At 41.4% G+C, this 18,873-nt stretch overlaps 1 protein-coding gene across 8 annotated transcripts in view; it reads left to right on the plus strand.

The window, feature by feature from the left end:
• SPATA6L (spermatogenesis associated 6 like) overlaps positions 1–18,214 on the plus strand; it is a 48,630-nt gene extending 30,416 nt beyond the window's left edge. For 4 of the 8 annotated variants that reach the window (XM_045563907.1, XM_045563905.1, XM_045563902.1 and 1 more), the window contains exons 7-13: positions 255–494; positions 3,186–3,288; positions 6,023–6,057; positions 6,825–7,012; positions 12,154–12,247; positions 13,355–13,457; positions 16,772–18,214. In XM_045563907.1, coding sequence (XP_045419863.1) covers positions 255–494; positions 3,186–3,288; positions 6,023–6,057; positions 6,825–7,012; positions 12,154–12,247; positions 13,355–13,444 — 750 coding nt within the window. In that variant the 3' untranslated portion in view covers positions 13,445–13,457; positions 16,772–18,214. Of the gene's footprint in view, positions 1–254; positions 495–3,185; positions 3,289–6,022; positions 6,058–6,824; positions 7,013–12,153; positions 12,248–13,354; positions 13,462–16,771 lie in introns of those variants that run through there. The other 4 variants (XM_045563904.1, XM_045563903.1, XM_045563908.1 and 1 more) reach the window with 4 other exon arrangements.
• Positions 18,215–18,873: the final 659 nt, after the last annotated feature.

Below are 18,873 nucleotides of genomic sequence, written 5' to 3' on the forward strand. Positions count from 1 at the left end.
ATAAATCTCACTGTTATTAGTTGAAATATATTATGCTAGCAAGTTACAAATACTATTGATGTTAAGTTGAACTGTAAAAAAACTAAGTAGAGAAATGTCCTTTCTTAAGTTTATATTTTGTAAATCTGAGATGTTCAATCTTCTACCTTAGTTTTTAAAAGTTCAATTAAATACAGTTATGTTTTGATTGAATTTTCTTCCTTTCTTTCATTTTTTTTATTTTTAAAAAATATTTTTTCTTGTTTTGGTTTCAGGAAGAAAGATATAAGTCACAAAGGCCTTTATTTATATCACGTGGACCAACATTCCCCTTAAATAATACAAAGATGAAGCCAAAAGAGAATAATATCGACAGACTGCCCAAAGGCATGCAATCCTGGGCACCCTCTCCCTGTTCTGCCAGACGTTTCTTCCAGGACCAGCCAGCTCAGTTGAACCTGGGAAATCATTTCAAAATCTCTGGAGGAAGCAAGCCTCCATTTGTAGTTAGACATGTGAGCCTAAAATTATTTTTTGGAGTACTTTGGAATGGGAAGGGTATGGATGAGGGTGGAATAAAGGAAGGTTTGGGTATAAAAGTAAATGGGTAATATTAAAGAAAGAGGGAATTCAAATTGGATAAAGTTAATAACTGTGATTAGAGTATGTTCATTTCCTAGAGTCATTATCAGGAATTCCTATAGAGGTTCTTATATAGAGGACTTGCTCAGTGAATATCAACAATGTCTATTTTAAATTTTTGTTATTTTTTTATTTCAGAATATTATGGGATACACATGTTTCGGTTACATGATTTGCTTTTGTAAACTATTTTTAATTTTTGAAAATTATTAACATAATATAACTTCTACACATGATAACTCACCATTATCCAGAAAAGTCAGTGAACTGACAGGGATTGAAGACACATAACAAAGGCTGGTATGTCTTCTATGTCAACGCAAAACGAAAGCTTCATCGGTTTTAGTGAAAACTGCTTGAGTTTTCTTAATGAGATTGGTGCTCAGTGGCCATACTTTGAAGAGGAGGAAAAGTGTATTTGCAGGGAGAAGCAATGATGTACTGTATTCAAAACCCTTAATTAAGTCATCTTAGATTTAGCCCTCAGGAAGTAGTGGACAAATTTAATCACACTAGTTCACTACTATAAAAGTAATGGAAAATATAGACAACTTCATGAAAAAAACTACCCATTGGTTCACCAATAGAATAAAATCATTGTTTAATTTGATGTGTTTTCTCTGCCTTTTTTGATTTATAGGCTTTATTTTTTCCACAAAAATAATTACACTGCACATAGAGATTAATTTCCCTATATATTCCACTTAACATGACATTAAAAGAAGTTTCTATATTATTTCATACTCTGAACACCATTTTGTGTTCTAATTGATGACTTACTCTTCAGAACGTTTAACTATTGATAGTATCATTAAGTTGATATTTTGACTTAAAGTCACTAGTGGTGATGTTTGTGTATTAGACACAAGCTATGAAGTGTGGTAAGTCTCAAAGTCAAGGTGCTGTTGAGATGGCTGCACATAAAGAGTTGGTTTGTAGGTGGAACAGAGCTGTTGGCTAGAAACTGCAGAATAGCTGTCTATCTGTAGATACTATCTACCTACAGATACAAAATTAAGAACAACTGTTGTCTTGGTGGCCTGGGTAAAGATATCTGGCAAAAATTGATTTTTTTTTTTTTTGCCCAATCTTTTAAACACGGTGCTATAAAAATATTGTTGAATTGAGTTCATTTCATTTTATTGAAAATAAATCTGATTTATTTCATTCAATATAAATTTTTGTCCATGCATTATTAAATAACCTTAAAATCTTGGTAGATTTCTTAAGGAATTAAAACTTGCTTGATACTTATTTTATTTAACAAATTCTTATACAGCTTTTACTATGCCAAGCTTTTTTTTTTGACCAAGCTATGGAGGAACACCAAGCTTTTTTTTTTTTTTTTGAGACAGAGTCTCGCTGTGTTGCCCAGGCTAGAGTGAGTGCCGTGGCATCAGCCTAGCTCACAGCAACCTCAAACTCCTGGGCTTAAGTGATCCTGCTGCCTCAGTCTCCCGAGTAGCTGGGACTACAGGCATGTGCCACCATGCCCGGCTAATTTTTTCTCTCTATATATTTTAGTTGGCCATATAATTTCTTTCTATTTTTAGTAGAGACGGGGTCTCGCTCTTGCTCAGGCTGGTCTCGAACTCCTGACCCTGAGCGATCCACCCACCTCGGCCTCCCAGAGTGCTAGGATTACAGGTGTGAGCCACCGCGCCCGGCCACCAAGCTTTTTTATAAGTGATTTTATGTATTTAATTCTTCACTCAGCCAGATTTCCTGATGGTATGTGATGTTTCCTTAAGTAGAAGCATTACAATTTAGAGGACCTGAGGTCATAAAGACTATAAATTCAAGTCAATGTATTTCTTGAAGTAGAATGAAAGTAACATTATAACCTGCCTTGTTGAAATAAAAAAATAATAACAGAAATAAACAAGATAAAAAAAATCCGGGAACTGTATGTTGTAGATACTCTGGAAAACTCCCTAATTCAAGTACTTTGAAATGTTTGCAGATCATGTTGCCCTATTTTTCTTTAGGAAAACATGGTCAATCACCTTAAGTCAAATAATATAGTTACCATTATTCTTTTTTCAAGAACATAGACACTCAAATGGGAACAGAATATGGAAGGCTGAGATGTCACCTTGTGGCAGTCCCTGCTATCACGGAGAAGCCCATCTAAGCTGTCACTGCTTATACTGTTTAAGGAACATGAAACTCTGTCGTGTTCTTAAAGATCATGAAATAAGGCTTCACTGGTTCTTTCTGTGCTCTCTCCTTACCAGTTGTTAGAATGTAATGTGTCCAACCTTCGTTCTTTATGCTAACATTTAGCCCATATTCTGACCCAGGGGTCCCCGGGGAACCTGTGGCCTTGGAGCCACATGTGGCCTTCTGGATCCTTGAGTGTGGCCTTTTGACTGAATCCAGATTTTACAGAACCAATACTTTTAATAAAGGGATTTGTTCTGTGAAGTTTGGATTCTGTTGAGGGGCCACACTTGGGGATCTGGAGGGTCACATGTGGCCTGAAAGCTGCAGGTTCCCCACCAGGAGGAGAGCGCAATACAAGTTATGGTGGATTTAAGTCTTATTTCTTTCTTTACTTTCAGGTGGACAGTGCAAAGCCCTTTGGTGAGAATATTTTGGAGCATCATTTGCGGAAGTCTAGAAGAAAATCTAAGTTTTCAGACTTTCCATTTCCATTGAGAAGAGGTACTCGAGTTTCTTGTTACTCTTGTACATTTCCCTATGAGAAAAAAATGTGTCCTACTTACTACCATCTTTCATTCTGAGGAATCACAAGTTACTTTGGAAGCTGTGGGCCTAATTCTTACAGTTCCAGCTGTGCCGTTTCCAGGGCGGTGGTCTCATGAAGCACAGTCGGCTGAGAAGCTGTCCCTTTGTGATGTCCCTTCGCTGTGGAAGGGGACTGTTCTGAGTGGTGTTGCTAACCAGTGTGCTGTGGTTGTAGCTGTTCCTTGGCAGGGCTGGAGAGGCAGAGAGCAGCTTGTCCTGGTGTGAACCCTTGCAAAGGCACCATTAATAGCTAACAGATAAGACTTTCCATTTTTCTGGATGGGAAAGAGCAGGAGATTGATGGTGATCAGAAGACATAATATTTGCTTTATAAGATTCCCTGTCAGCAAGGAGGGGAGCCAGTTCTGTCTAAAGCAGTTAGTTAAGCCAGGGTGTCTCAAACTTTTAGATTTCAGGACCCTTTTGCCTTCTTAAATATTACTGAGGACCCTAAAGAGTGTTTGTTGATGTGGATAATATTTGTCAATATTTAGCACATTAGAAAGTAAAACTGAGAAATTTTTGAAATGTAAGAATACACTAGCATACATTTAGCCATCCAGAATGGTGATGTAATGACATGTCATGGTAACTTTTGGAAAACTCCATTGTAAAATCACGAGAAAATGAGAGTGAAAAAGGCAAATCATTTCTTAGTATTATTATGAAAATAGTTTTGACCTTGCAGATCTCCTGAAAGGTCTTAGGGACCCCTGGGGAGATCCCTGGGCCATACATGGAGAGTCACTGGGTTAAGGAATCCCTTACAGACTCTTACCTTAATGACTGAAATATGTGAATCGTGACAATAGTGAAGGTCATGGCAGTGAAGTCCAGTCATTCCTGAACTTCATCAAAAGCCTTAAGCTAGAAAGGGATGGTGGTGGCCTACTCTTTTGCCTCCTGGTAGAATTGGACTTGTGCTGTCCCTGACAACAGAGTTCCCTATTTTAGGCTTAAAGGTTTATACTTTTAGGGGCTGCAGACTCTCTTGTGGTGACTCAAGTCAGTGTTCTTAGGTTGTGGTGACTGTTTGATGGCAGCTGACCAAGTACCGGCTTTGAAGCAGAAAGTGCTTCATCACCTCTGACACTTAAAGTTCTTTGAATTGAAAATCACCCGCATAGCCTAGAACAGCAGGACTGCCTTCCCCATTATGGTGAAATCAAGCAGCACCAAATGTCCTTTCTGGGGGAGGACAAGTTGGGCTTAATGCTGGCTCTATTATGATGGGACTCACATATCACATTGGTCTCGGCCTTTGTCTTTTCTTAATCCTGGCAGGTGGAGAAGTAAGGTTCCAGAAAGGTTACAGTGTGTGTACAGGTCACACATCAAGTTTTGGCCGTACCTACATTTAGAGAAGACGTTCAGACCTCTGAGCTCAGATCCTTGGAATCCCTGTAGCTTTCAAACCAGACCTTTGGTTAGGTCACCTGTCAGCTCATTCATCCAGGCCTAAGGTAGAATATGGCAGTGCTTCTCAAACTTGAATGTGCATTTGAATCACCTGGGGATCTTGCTAAGCTGCAGATTCTGATTCAGTAAGGCTGGGGTGGGATCTGGGATCCTTCTTTTCTAACGAGCTTCCAGGTGATACTGATGCTGCTGGTCCGTGGACTGCACTTTGAGAAGCGAGGGAGTGAAGGCAGGAATGAAGGCAAACCTCCTGCGAAAGGCAGTGCTCAAAACCAGTAGCCAGGAAGTTACTGGGCCACAGGGCAGGTTTGTCGTGATGACTGCAAAGGACCTTAGTATTGCTGATTCCCTACCCAGCTGGGACAAGATGGAGCACACGTGTGCCCAAAGGATATGAAAATGACCAGGCTTAAAAAAGCCCTTTTTATATTTTCCTTCTTACTACCAGAGGCATGGGGGAATCAGCAGTTTAGGAAACGTCCTTTGTCACTGCCTGAGCCCCAATCATCCTGGGGGAAGCCATGGTGGCCTTAGTCTCGCCTTACAAATACTCATTTCAAAAGCATTTTTTTTCAACCTGGAAAAATCCAACCTAGTCTAGGTTTTCTCTATGTGTATTTATTATTTCATTTGCTAGTCATCCTTACCATTCTCTGGCCTTAGGTCTATTTGCTTATCATGATACTTAGGGTAATCATAATTTCCATTTTTGCTGCATTATGTTTCTCCAAGCTCTTATGCATTCATTGTCTCAATATAGCATTTGTGTCTACGTTGGACAAATGTACTCAAAAGATTCTGCATAAATAGGATTCCATGAAAACCAAGGAGAATGGCAGAAGAGGCAGAGTTTATAAATTTAATTTAGACCCAGATTGCTTTCTTTTAGGCTCTGGGCACCTGGGCAAATGTGAGTTTTTTAGCTGCTTAAGGTTACTGAACTTACTGATTCACTTTAGAACTTGCTTTTACACTTTCCCTTTCCATATGTGCTGTTGTTAAAAAACAACCTCATCGTTGACCTCAAAAGGACAAAAACCCTCATAGATAGAATTGCTGTGGCTCAAGGGAGACTTAAAAGTGATAGTGTAATTTATAAGGGAGAATTTAAGTTTTTTAATAATTCATTCATTGTCTAAAATTTTTGTACTGCCGTGGAATAAATGAACAGCAGTTTTAGGGCTAACTGGTAATAATGAGTCATTGAAACACCTGTTCCTCTTTCTTCTAGCTTCTTCTCTTGACAGCCTTGCAGCTAACGTAAAGGTAATTTTAGAAGTAGAATTTATAAAATGATTTATTTTCAGCTATCTTATGTCAATTATTGTGCTTTCTCCAATCAGCAGTAGAAAGTATTATTTCTAGCTAGTGCTACTTATGTGGAATTGTTACAGATTAACTAGCGTTTACGTAAAGAGGAGGCTCCACTGTATACTTTGCTTTGGGGTTAGTTGTTTGTGCCCCTCATATCAGCTCTTTTCATTTATAGGATGACTCACCAAGGGGAGTGTATCTAGGCCCAATAACTATCCGTAGTGATTTTCATTGCTTTTTCTCTAATCGAATACCTTTATACATAGAGGTGGTAAATCACTTGTTCTTGAAGTTTAATTGGTTTGTCAAAGTGAAGGCTCGAACTTCCAGGTTACAACATGAGAATAGATGTGTGCAAAGAAAATTGAGTATACAAGGCTTCTTATGCCGTAGCATTTAAAGATTGTATTTTTCCTAGACCCACTAATCCCTAGTTCTCAGAAATCAAAGTTCACAGCATGAGTTTATTTTGGCTTGTTAATATATACCACACGTACAGACTTTTGATTCCTTCAAGGTTCCTGACCTTGACTCCTGAGCATTTTATCACTAGTCTTTTCTACTCCAACTCCTCTCTTAATTGCAGGGGGTCCCTGGGACAGATAGTCTATCATCTTACACCCAGTTCTCTTCCTTGTTCCACCCCACCCCCAGCTCTAAATTCAGCAAACAAACAAAAAAAAAACTACAGCTAAAGAATAATGCACATTGTCACCCAGGTTATCAAAGAGCCAGATGAACGGATTGTTTTAAGAAATGAGTCACCATCACCTTTAGGTTCAAGTAAGTTTAGAAAGCCCTTGCTCAGTAACCAAGGGGATGCCGATTTCCACCAAGAAACTTCATTTGCCACCTCCCAGCATCTCAGCTCTCACAGCCCTCTGGATCAGCCCCTTCTCCGAGAAAGGTCAGTGGCAAACACTCAACTCTTTGCTTGAAGAGTGCATTGTGGCCTGGCAGAAGTAAAGCCAGGTCATTTATTTCTTTGGTTTGCTTTCTTAGGGATATTCAGTTAGTGACCCATTTTTTGTTTTTGTTTTTGTTTTTTTTTGTTTTTTGTTTTTTGGTTTTAGTGCCAGGGTCTCACTCTGTCACCCAGGCTGGAGGGCAGTGGCATCATCATAGCTCATTGCAGCCTCAAACTCCTGGGCTCAAGCTATCCTCCCTCCTCAGCCTCCCAAGTAGCTGCGACTACAGGTGCATGCCATGATACCTGGCTAATTTTTCTTATTTTTTGTAGAGATAGGGTTTCACTATGTTGCTCAGGCTGGTTTTGAACTCCTGGCCTCAAGTGATCCTCCTGCCTCAGTCTCCCAAAGTGCTGGGATTACAGATGTGAGCCACTGTGCCTGGCCTGGTGACACCTTGTTATGAAAAAATGATTGTTCTTTTTAAGGTCTACCCAAAAGCAGAGTTGAGCCTTTTCTCTTGCTTCTGGAAAGCATATCTCAGGATGTTTGTTGTAAATGAGATAGACAACTTTGGCATGGATACTGTTTACCCATTTTTTTGTGCCATAAATTTAAAAACTAAAGCTTTTGATTTCACCAATATAAAAGTGTTCACTATAGAAAGTTTGGAAATTACAGAAAAACAAGAAGGAGTGGGAAAAAAACACCCATAGTCCTGCCACCCAAAGAGAAATGTTATTAACATGTAGGTTTATTTTCTTTTTCTAGACAGGGTTTCTTGTTTGTTTATATAATATATTGTCACGAATAATAAAAATACATTTGCATATGTCTGGAAGGCGAGCCAGAGAGTGAGAACAGGAACCTTTCTTTGTCAAATTGTACTCTCTAATTCGCAACCATTCAGTTTACCTGGGTTTTGCCAGTTTTAACTTAATGTGGTTTAAATCCTGCATTCTGGGAAACCTCTGAGTCTCAGGCAAGCTAGGACAATTGGTAACCTTAACTCCAGGAAAGTGGCACTGAAAAATAATATATTTAAGACAGCTGTTTTGAATGAAGGATATACCAATCTGCTCTTTTCTGTGTTATTTGTGATGAGAATAAGAAATTTCCATACCAGAATAACACAATTGCTCACAAAGGGACTCATAGTAAATATATCCTCAAACCAAAGTGGCCCTAAAGGTTTAACAGGAATTATAGTAAGTTTGAAGTAGACTGAGAAAGTGGCAACCCATTCTTAGTGTTTTTCAGAAATGATAGAATATAGAATAAAACAACTCTATATTACAATGTTAAATCATGAATTTGAGGAAGCCAAATCAAATATTTTAATAAAATCTATTAATATATGGTGAGATTTTGATTAGATATTGATTACTTAACTGGAAGAAAATAATACAACATAGGTAGCAGTTGTCTTTGGCACACAGAGACAGGTGGTCAGACACAGTTACACTCCTCTCTTTGCCTGGTCTCCGTTCCCTCCTGGCTTATGCCCTTGCCCCCAGCCTGGAACACAGCACGTTGGCAAAGCAGGGGAGGTTATCTGGGAATCAGAGACTTATAGAGAATTGATTTTAAACAGTAGGAAGAACCTTCAGCTGGAGGTGGTCAGGAGACTTGGGCTCTAGTATTCATCTGTCTCTAAGTGATATGCAATCTCACACAAATACTCGACCTTTCAGACCTCAGTTTCCTTATCTTTGAAATGGGTGTGATTATCAAAGATCCATCTTCTTCCAGCTACAAAGTGCTTCTCTGCTGCCAGAAGTGGGGAAAGCCTATGGCTTTTGTCCATGTGCTTTGTTTATATACACCTCCCAAACTCCTTATAGTCAGTACAGCAAGCTTTGCTGAGAGATTGAATTGAGTGTGCAGCTATTGGGCAATTACTAGGTGCAATGTCCATGATCACGGCATATCTCTGCCTTCTAGTGACTCACACACTAGACGGGAAGGCAGGCATACCTCCATGTCAGTAAATATGCGAAACATTGCAGTATGTACTTAACAGAGGTGCTATCCAAATGTGGGGGAAAGAGAGAGCAGTAGGAGATTAATTCCATCAGGAGGGAGATCTGGGAAGGCCTCATTTCTCTTTAAATAAATTTGTTAGCTGGTTTATGCATTCATTCAGCCAGCCTTTCCTGAGTGTCTTTATGCAGCAGGGCAGTGATTCTCAACTCTGGCCAATGTAAGAATTGCCTCCTGTTTACTGAGTCAAGATCTGTCGGGATGGGATCAAGTGTGTTTGTGGGAGAATGTGGAATCTTTGCAGTTAAAAGAGCGTGTCAGAAGGAAAACAGGATTGATACTCAGTCTTCTAGACCTGGGCTGGACACACTAACATCAAAGACATTTTTCCTGATCTCTGAAAACTTGCAACCTCCCAGAGGATGTAAAAGAAAAAAAAGTACTCAAGCAAGGCAGAACTTTGTGAGTAGTGCAGACCACATGCTACTGGAGTATAAAGAAGGAGGATGCCACTTCTAGAATGTTTTATGGGGGAGGTGCCCTTTTCCTGTGGGCCCTGAGGGGAGGGGATTGGTTCATGGTAGAGTTAATGGGGGTTTAGGATGGGAGCTGGGAGGCACGGCCCTGCAGGCCTCTAGCAGTTAGACAAGTTTGAGAGAATAGTGGGTTCCAGGGCCCAGGGGCCTGAAGTGGACGTGGAAGCCGAGCTAAGGAATTTGGACTTTGCTTGGAAGGCCCTGGGGAGCTTTGTAACTTAGTCACAGGGGTTGGCACAGGGACTGTAGGAAGACAGGTCTGACTGCAGGCCAGAGTTTCATCAGCCATCTCTGATGAGGCAGCAAATTTCATGTGCCCAGCGTCACTCTAAACTGGTAACTTTGGACCTAATTGAACTATGAGTTTGTAAATAAGGCTGTGACCAACAGTGACACTGGATGACACAGCCACAGGGTGAACATCCAGTTTGCCTGTGGCTGTCCTGGTTTTAGTCCCCAAAGTCCTGCATCCTGGGAAACCCTAAGTTCCGGGTAAACCAAGACAGTTGCTCATCTCAACTCCAGAGAAGTGGCCCCTAAGACAGTATTTTTAAGACAGCAGTTTTGAATGCAGGGCATGTGCTTCGTATCTGCAGGGAAGAGTCCATTCCCTGTTGACTTTAGAGTGATCACAAAGGCACTCCCGGGACACTGAGGGCTACCAGCACTTTGTCCCTCCACCCCCACTGTTCTTGTCACATGAGTGCCATCAGGTCCAGTGTCTGTGCCCAGATCACAAGGGTGCACGAAAAACACCTTTTGAGTTTTTCCTTGCTTAATACTGAAGTTGGTAAGGGGATAAGCTGGGAGGCAAATTTTAGAGTCAGCCCAACATTTTACTATAAGAAGTGGAAATCCCTTTAACTATCAGGGTGAAAATGGTAGTCCCAGAAGAGCAAGGAACCCTCTCAGGCCTGTTCCCTGTGTCGCCATCTGGATGGAGTCACATCCCTTCAGCACACATCCTCCCTCTTCCCACTGCATGTGGAGAAGGTGGGTCCCACGGAGAAAGCTATAACAAAGGTATAGCACTACTCCTATCTGTTTATCCATCATGCTCAGAGATCTTCACATGTAGAATAGATTGATGCAACAGCAATGATAATGAATGCTTGAATCACTTTGGTACTATTAATAGTTACTCAAGAGCTATGAAAATCATCTACCACGTCCAGCTAGTGGCTGTTTTTAAACGCTAGCTTTATTCATAGCTTCAAAATATTTCTAGTCCTTCCTCTTAAAAATTCTTCAGGAAGTATAGAAATGATGTACGTGGACTTTTCTTAAACATGCGCCAATGGTTAGGGAGTGCTTTTATTTGCTCGAGCTCTTTTCCTGGGTTGGCAATGGATTTGTACAGAACCATTCATACTCTTGGTCTTGTCTCCCTGGAAACCAGTGGGACATACCTGTCACAGAGAGAGTGGGGATGAGAGGCCTGGACATGGGCTGGAACCAAGCAGAAGGGCAACCACACAGGGAGTCATTTGTGTGGTGGCTACAGAAGCAACTGGATTTCCACATATTCCTGTCATTTCCAGTGTTTATCGTATGTTAACTCAAGAGAACAATTTCATCCAAATGGCTAAAATTCCTTAGGTGTTTTTAGATAACAGTGTCTATGCTTTCCATTATCAAATTGCTATGTATACTTTTAGCTTTTTTTCCCTGCTGGAATTCTAAAATCTTTCCTGATATACACTTTTAGCTTGGTTAGACCTCAGACTTTAGGATTCAGTGTCCATCTCCCTCCCAGATATGAATGAATAGATGAATGGGTGAATGAATTCAATCATTAAATAAATATTTATTAAATACTTACTATGGTATTCAATATTGACTATGCTCTGGAATGAGCTATTGATCAAAGAGTCTCAGTCCCAATTTCAGTCTAGGAATGAAGACAGACATTAACCAAATAATGACAGAATGTCCACTGGCAGAAGTGGTATAAATGAGGTATAGGTGAATGAAACTTCAAGTGTGTATGATGGGGAAGCCGATCTCCTTTATAGGAGGGGCTCAGGAAGTACTCTCCTGAGGAGTTTGCAATTGGACCGAGCTCTGAAAGATGGGTAGGAGTCAATGAGAGAAGGGATGGCGGTTGGAAGGTGAAGACGGAACAGTGTTGGCAAATGTCTATGAAAGGGAGAAAATGTTCCATGCTTCAGGAATTGAAAGAGACTATCGGACCCGTGGCTAAATTTGGAGTCCGGGGGGCCTAAAGTAAGTAAGATATAAAATCAAATCCTTGTGGTAGAAAACAACTGGGATTAAATTTTGTATTAAAATTTTTTTGATTAAATTTTTAAGTGTAAAAAGTAGTATTTGCTCATGAGAGAAATATCTGAAAATTCCAGGAAGGTACAATGAAAAGAATCACTAACAGCCACACCCGAACACAAACCATTCTTAACATCTTGGTTGTTTTTATTCACCAGTGCTTTTCCTATGCATAGGTTTCATAAAGGCATCGAAATCACACTATGTATACCGTTTTTCATGTTGCTGTTTTTTTCTTATGATTACGTTTTAATATCCATCCATACTGTCATGTATTTTATGTAGGTGTTCTTTTTAGTAGCTGCATAATACCCCACCCCATTTAATCTGTCGAGCAGGTCCCATCCTAGTTTCACGTCCACGTGGAAGAAGATCCATGAAAGGGTATGCAGCCTTCTGACATCCCACAGAGCTCAGCAGTACCTAAGCAAGGTTAGGGTTTCTGATAACACTGGGTCTTCACTGACAAAATCATGTGGGAGCTGGGACTTACAGCCTAGTGAGGGAGACAGACATTAATCAACTAACCACAGATATAAAGGTAAAATTGTGATGCTTACCAAGGAGAGTACCTGGTGTCCTGTGAGTGTGTGGTAGAGGGCATTTGACTTGGCTGGGAGTTAGGGCAGGCGCCCTGAGAGAGAGACAGTAGGGCTTAGATCTGAGAGATGAGTAGCAGCTAATTTGAGGCACAGCATTCATCAGGTGGAGGTCCTGTGGTTGGGTGGGGGTAGTGTTTCTCATCCATTGGTAGATATACCCAGTACTTTGTGCCTGCTGCAGGTATACACCTAAGAGACGTTTCACCATTTCAGAAGAATTCAAATGAGAGGTTAACAGTGCCCCTGGTGGCTGAATTTAGCCATGCTGTGTAGTTGAATTAGTCATCTTGACGTATTTATTTATTTATTTTTAGAGCCTAGGTCTTGTTCTGTTGCCCAGGCTGGAGTGCAGTGGTGCGATCATAGCTCACTGCAACCTTAAACTCCTGGGCTCAAGCGATCCTCCCGCCTCAGCCTCCTGAGTAGCTGGGATTACAGGCGTGTGCCATGATGCCTGGCTAATTTTTCTATTTTTTATAGAAACAGGGTCTTGCTCTTGCCCAGGCTTGTCTTGAGCTCCTGGCGTTAAACAGTCCTCCTGCCTCAGCTTCGCAGAGTGCTGGGATTACAGGTGTGAGCTACTATGCCTGGCCTAGCATCTTGACTTATTAAATACTGGCATATGCTAGATTTATAGAATGACACTTATAAATGAATATTGATTATCCTAACTGTGGGGGTAGTGGATAACTTTACTTCCTTTCTACAAAGTCCTTGGATTTGCTTTAATTCCCAATCTTTTCAAGTAAGGAATCCCTTAAAAAAGAAGAAGAAGAAGAATAAAAGAAAGAAAGAAAAAATCTATATACACACATATATAGTGAACTCCATATAGATGGGAGGCACAGACCTCTTAGATACAAAACCACACATCTAGGTATCATTGATCTCTTTTACATTATGGTCAACGTAATTGCTGGATTTGTTTTTGTTATAGGAAGATTCAACCTCTGAAGTAAATTATATCTGTGGAAAACCATGCTACCCTCTGAAGAAATACCCACTGCATGAACAGAGATATTTTTAAGCTGCTGTCTTTTGTAAGTAAGCGGCTTAAGTGCCTCTCGTTTCTTGATTTGCTAAAAGAATTTCAGTTTCCTGAGATCAATATGAACTAGAAAGTGTGGTGGACAGGAGACGTGGAGGGGGCCCAAGAACCACGCGCCTCTTCTGTTTAAGTGTGATAGTGACGGGGCGCGTGTCTGCCAGCTCTCTCACCTCCTTTTCTGCTCCCCACCCGTCTCACCTCACTCTTTACCTACGGGACCCTCTAGCCTCCTTTCAGCTCCTTGAACACAAGCTCTTTCCTATCTTGGGTCTTTGCACATGTCATATTCTTCGTCTGGAATACTTCTTCCTGATGCTGCCTGGGTAACTTCTGCCTGTGTCCTTCAGGTCTCATGACTTCCCGTGACACTCCCTCCCCCTCCAACATATGCCCTTTAGCACCCTTCACTCCTCTTTCAGAAAGTATGTTTTTTAGTTGGGTTGATAGTTTAAAATCTGTCTCTTCTACCAGAATGGAACCTTCCTGAAATCAGGAACTCTGTCTTGCTCACTCCTTCACATGCAGCTCTTAGTGCACTACAGTGGGAATTCCACTTAACTTTTCACACGCACACACTAGGCGTTGTGTCCTGAACGAGAATCTGCCTTCCCACCCCTACCCCCACCCCGCCGCTGTCCCTGCATCACTGACCCTCCACCAAGGTTGCTGCTGAGTCAATATTTTTTGTAAGTGAATGCTGAATGAGGTAAGGAGGCAACTCTGGAATTCAGACATGTGGCAAGTCATTGGCCACACTGTGAGGTGTCATCATTTCTTAGTATTCTCTTCTTTTTCTTTTCTAACCCAGGCCCAGAATGACAATAGTTCTTCCTCATTACATGCTTCCTAAGTGCCAAGAATTGGTCCAAATACTTCACATGTATTAAATGAGATAATATTTAATTCTCAGAACAGCTCTATGAGATAGGTACTATCATTAGTTCCATTTTACAGATGGGGAAACTGAGGCACAGATAATTTAGGTACCTTAAGGTGGCATGGTTAGTGAATGACAGGTATGTTAAGGGGAGCCCTTTGGAACCCAAGCAGAGTTTGAACACTACCCCTGGATGGTCTCCCACTAGGATCCAGTATATCATATCTGTATAGTCCTCATGCCAGCAGCATCAAAATAATTATGAGTATTTTTAAACAATAAAGGAGCGTGGGATGACCTGCTAGGTTTTCACTGTAGTCAGGCTCCTGAAAGTCTGGTTTGAGGCCATTCATGCCTTAGGGAACAAGTCACCTTGTTCCAGGACTGGCCAGGGCTCCCTGTCCTCAGCACAGAGGCATGTGGAGGAAGCTTAGTAATTGCCCATTCCGCAGGCTTCAACGTTAGGACGTTTTGCTTGGTAGATTAAAGGACAGATTCTGGGCCACTCGATCTCTGGTTGCCAAAACAGTCATCTAGACATTTATGAGGTGGTTATGCAGAACATAGCCCATGTAATTACCAAATGCCAAATTGCACTGAATTTCAACTTGGGTAATATCAAGTTACATAAACCCCCAAACCAGCTGATATGTGGGCACTGATGCGAGGGGACAGAGAGAAGGTAAGAAAAACACAGTGCAAATTCTGTCTTGGAAAATAGGTTTCCTATATAACAGGCATTCCCACCCGGTGGTTTGGACTATGCTTATAGGCCTTCTCCATACCATCTTCCCCTAAACCTACTGCTTGAATCCGGGATTCCTGGTAAGGCAGGGATCCTCAAGTGCTGTGTTAGTGGAAGCTCTCATGGTTATAAGAAACCCAGCTGACTCTGGCTAGTCTTAAGCAAAAAGGGCAGAAATGAGTAGAAGGGGTTGGAATGCATCTACTTATTCCGGATGTTTTGGAACTTGGTACTTTTGGTATAAAACAGAGTATTCCTTGTACACTTTAAAATGGTGAATTTTGCCGCAAAAAACCAAACACCTAAAAAACAACACCCCTCTCCCCCCAAACCAAAAAAACCCATCAGATTATCAGTGCTCTTGGAAGGCATGATTGCTGCTACCTCTCGGCCCTTACCAGGTGTGTGAGCTGACTGCCCGTGTCTGATATACACACACTGAGAGTCACTTTCAGGGGTTAAAGGGGCTTAAAGGTCCCTTTGTGAAACCTCTGGTCCCTCGGGCAGAGTCAGGCCTCTGCCTTCTGTGGCCGGACTGTGCCAACTCCGGCCCACTGAGTTCTCCATGCTGTGAGCATCTCCTGGGATCCCAGACTCCACCAATGCCTGGCCTTTAGGGGGAGCTGGTCCCCTTGTGATGCTCCCCACTGGAGGGCCAGCATGGAACTCAGGCCTGGATTCCCTCAGACCCAGAAAAGCACTGTAGCTCCAACCATTTCTAAAATTAAAGAACAGCTAAAAGGAAATAAACCAAGGAAAGAAAAAAATAAGGGACAAAAATTAATTGAAGTGCTGGTTTCTGGTCCAGCTCCTAAGGCAAGGGCTGGCATGGCTCCTAGCCTCACCTGTCCTCACTGGCAGGAGCCATTTCACTTCCTCTCACAGGGGCCCCTTCACCTCCATTACAACCAAAGCCAAAAGCAAACCAGCCTGCAGATTCCAAGCCCCACCATTCGGTGCCTGACCTCTCTGATTGGTCACCAGCTTCTGAGGGATTCGTCATGAGGTGGCCTATGGGGATTGACGTGATGGTAATGGTGCACCTCCTTTCATCCCGGGAGCTCCAACAGGCCACACGTGCAGGGAACATGCATTCACATCACAGGGCAGGTCCCTGGGTCAGCAGGCCTCAACAAGCATTAGAATCACCTGGGGAGCTTTGAAAAATAGTAATGCCCAGGCCCCACTGCAGGCCAATTTAATTGGAATCTCTACAGGTGGTGCCCGGCATTGGTATTTTTATAAAAGTTCTTCATGAGATTCTGACACACATGTAGGATTGAGAATCTCTGCAGTAGGCTGAACACCCCCCAACCCCGTACTGAACCCCTTCTGTGCTCAAAAATAACTGTTCTATAGAATACAGTTGATGGGAGCATGTTTAAGAGTTCAACTTAATACCACCTAGCAGTTTTTGGCACATTTCCTGCATACCCAAGGACTGTACTAACTCCTCACAATAACACTAGGAAGTAAATACTCTGAGTACCATGGTCCCCATGTTATACAAAGAGGTAACTGGCCCAAGGTCACACAGGTGCTCACTGCCTTATTCTGACCTGGGAATCCAGGGGAAAAGGATAGAGACCAGGTGATTCCCCAGGCAGAATTACAGGCCAAGGTCAGGGTAGAATGAAATCATTTTTTTCTCCTTAGCTGTGTTGATTGTTCGCCTTTTTCTCAGCACCACCTGTGGTACGTGATATTTCCAATTCTGCAGGGGAAAACGAATGGAAGCCGGAGGAGGATCATGAAGAGCTCTCTCATCCAGACAACTGGCACAGCCTTAGAGAAGTGAGCAACAATTTTTGTTGTCTGTATCGAGTCACCAGTGTATGATCCCCTTTAAATCAAACCCTATACTCAGTCTTTTGTGCCCACCCAGGTAAGAGTTGTTGATTAAAGTGTTTGCTGTTTGGGGCTCACATTTTCTTGTCATACTGGAAAATGTGTATTTTAGGTTGTGTGTTTGTTTTGAACATGAAATAGAAAATCACAACAGTTGGCTGGTGGATGCATTTCCATTTGGAAGGCACTCCTCAGAATTCTAACTAAAATGTCAAGATGTCTTTTCAGGTGTTCTTCATTTTTAGCAGTGGGTGTGTTCTTGAAAAGTTCTTTTTTCCTCCCTTTTTTCTGCTCTCCCTTTTTCCTATCCTTTCCTCCCTCCCTATTTCCCTTTTTCCTTCTCTCTCTCTCTCATTCACTCACTCAACTTAAATTTTACACAAGCTAGAGGAAGTTGCTGTTTAGAGGAATAACCTGATAAATCCTCCAGGGAAGACTGTAAACTTGACTTTCTCTTTTTGATAAATCTGTTCTTTAGTGATTTATATGTAGTCCACTGAAAACCTAGGAAAAGAGAGCATTACATCTGGAGAACTCAGATCTTGTTTTGAAGGTTGAATTTTTATGGTAAATTTGTAAGAGGGGGACAGTTATTTTGGACTGTAGTGTAAACTACTCCTTTTGTTCCCTGACCCTGCTTTTCCCTGAGCAATTCTTAATAAATTTGTCAGGAGCAAAACCTTCCTCAAATATTTCTCTAAAAGAACTACTTTAAGTAAATAGGTTCTATAGATATGACTGGAAAGACCAGATTTTAAATTGGTAGGGTGCCTTATGAAATGTTTACACAGATTGAGGAAGCAGGAAGAGAAAGGGGATGGGATAAGGGGGACTAGAGGCACATTTGTCTTCCTTGGCACAGATCCAGAGAAGAAGGGGCCTGAAAATGGAAACGTTCATCCTTCCTTCATACTATAACCTTAGCATTTCCCTCTACCATGCCTGCTATGGTCTGAATGTTCATGTACCTTCAAAATTTGTATGTTGAAATCCTAACCCCAAGGTGGTGGTATTAGGAAATGGGGCCTTTGGAGAGGTGATTAGGTCATGAGGGTGGACCCCTCATGCATGGGATTAGTGCCCTTATAAAAGGGACTCCAGAGAGCCCTTCCACCAGGTGAAGACATGGCAAAAAGACAGCTGTATATGAGCCAGGAAGAAATCCCTCACCACACACTGAATCTACTGGTACCTTAAGCTTGGACTTCCCAGTGTCCAGAACTGTGAGAAATAAATTTCTGTTCCTTCAAAATTACCCAGTCTAAGATATTTTGTTATAGCAACCTGAATGGACTAAGACAATACCCTAAAACATTTTTAGTTTTTAAAAGATTCAGTGAGAGCTCAGTTTTCTTTTCTCATTATAATCATAGGAATTGGTTCATTAGGTAAATTAGGAAAACAAAATTGAAAATTAAAGCAGAAAAGAAGCTCTAAAAACAAAACAAGAAAATAAAACTCATCTATCCTCTTCTCAGAATTTCAGCCAAATAGAGGTATATACAGATTGAGCATGACTAACCTGAAAATCCAAAATCCGAAATGCTCCAAAATCTAAAACTTTTTGAGCACCAACATAATGCCACAAATGGGAAATTCCACACTGTGGAATTACAGAATGGCCAGGGACCCACTGCACTGGGTCTCAGTCAAAACACAGTCCAAATGTACACAATTATTTTTATTTTGTGTTATCTTTAATTTTTTTACAGACAGAGTCTTACTCTTTTGCCTAGGCTAGAGTGCAGTGGCATCTTCATAGCTTACAGCAACCTCAAACTCCTGGGCTCAAGTGATCGTCTTGCCTCAGCCTCTTGAGTAGCTGGGATTACGGGTGTGCACCACCATGCCTAGCTGATCATGCAAGAAATTATTAAAAATATTGTATAGAATTACCATCAGCCTATATGTATAAAGTGTGTATGAAACATAAATGAT

This window comes from Lemur catta, chromosome 10, assembly GCF_020740605.2.
Source record: "Lemur catta isolate mLemCat1 chromosome 10, mLemCat1.pri, whole genome shotgun sequence".
NCBI lineage: Eukaryota > Metazoa > Chordata > Mammalia > Primates > Lemuridae > Lemur > Lemur catta.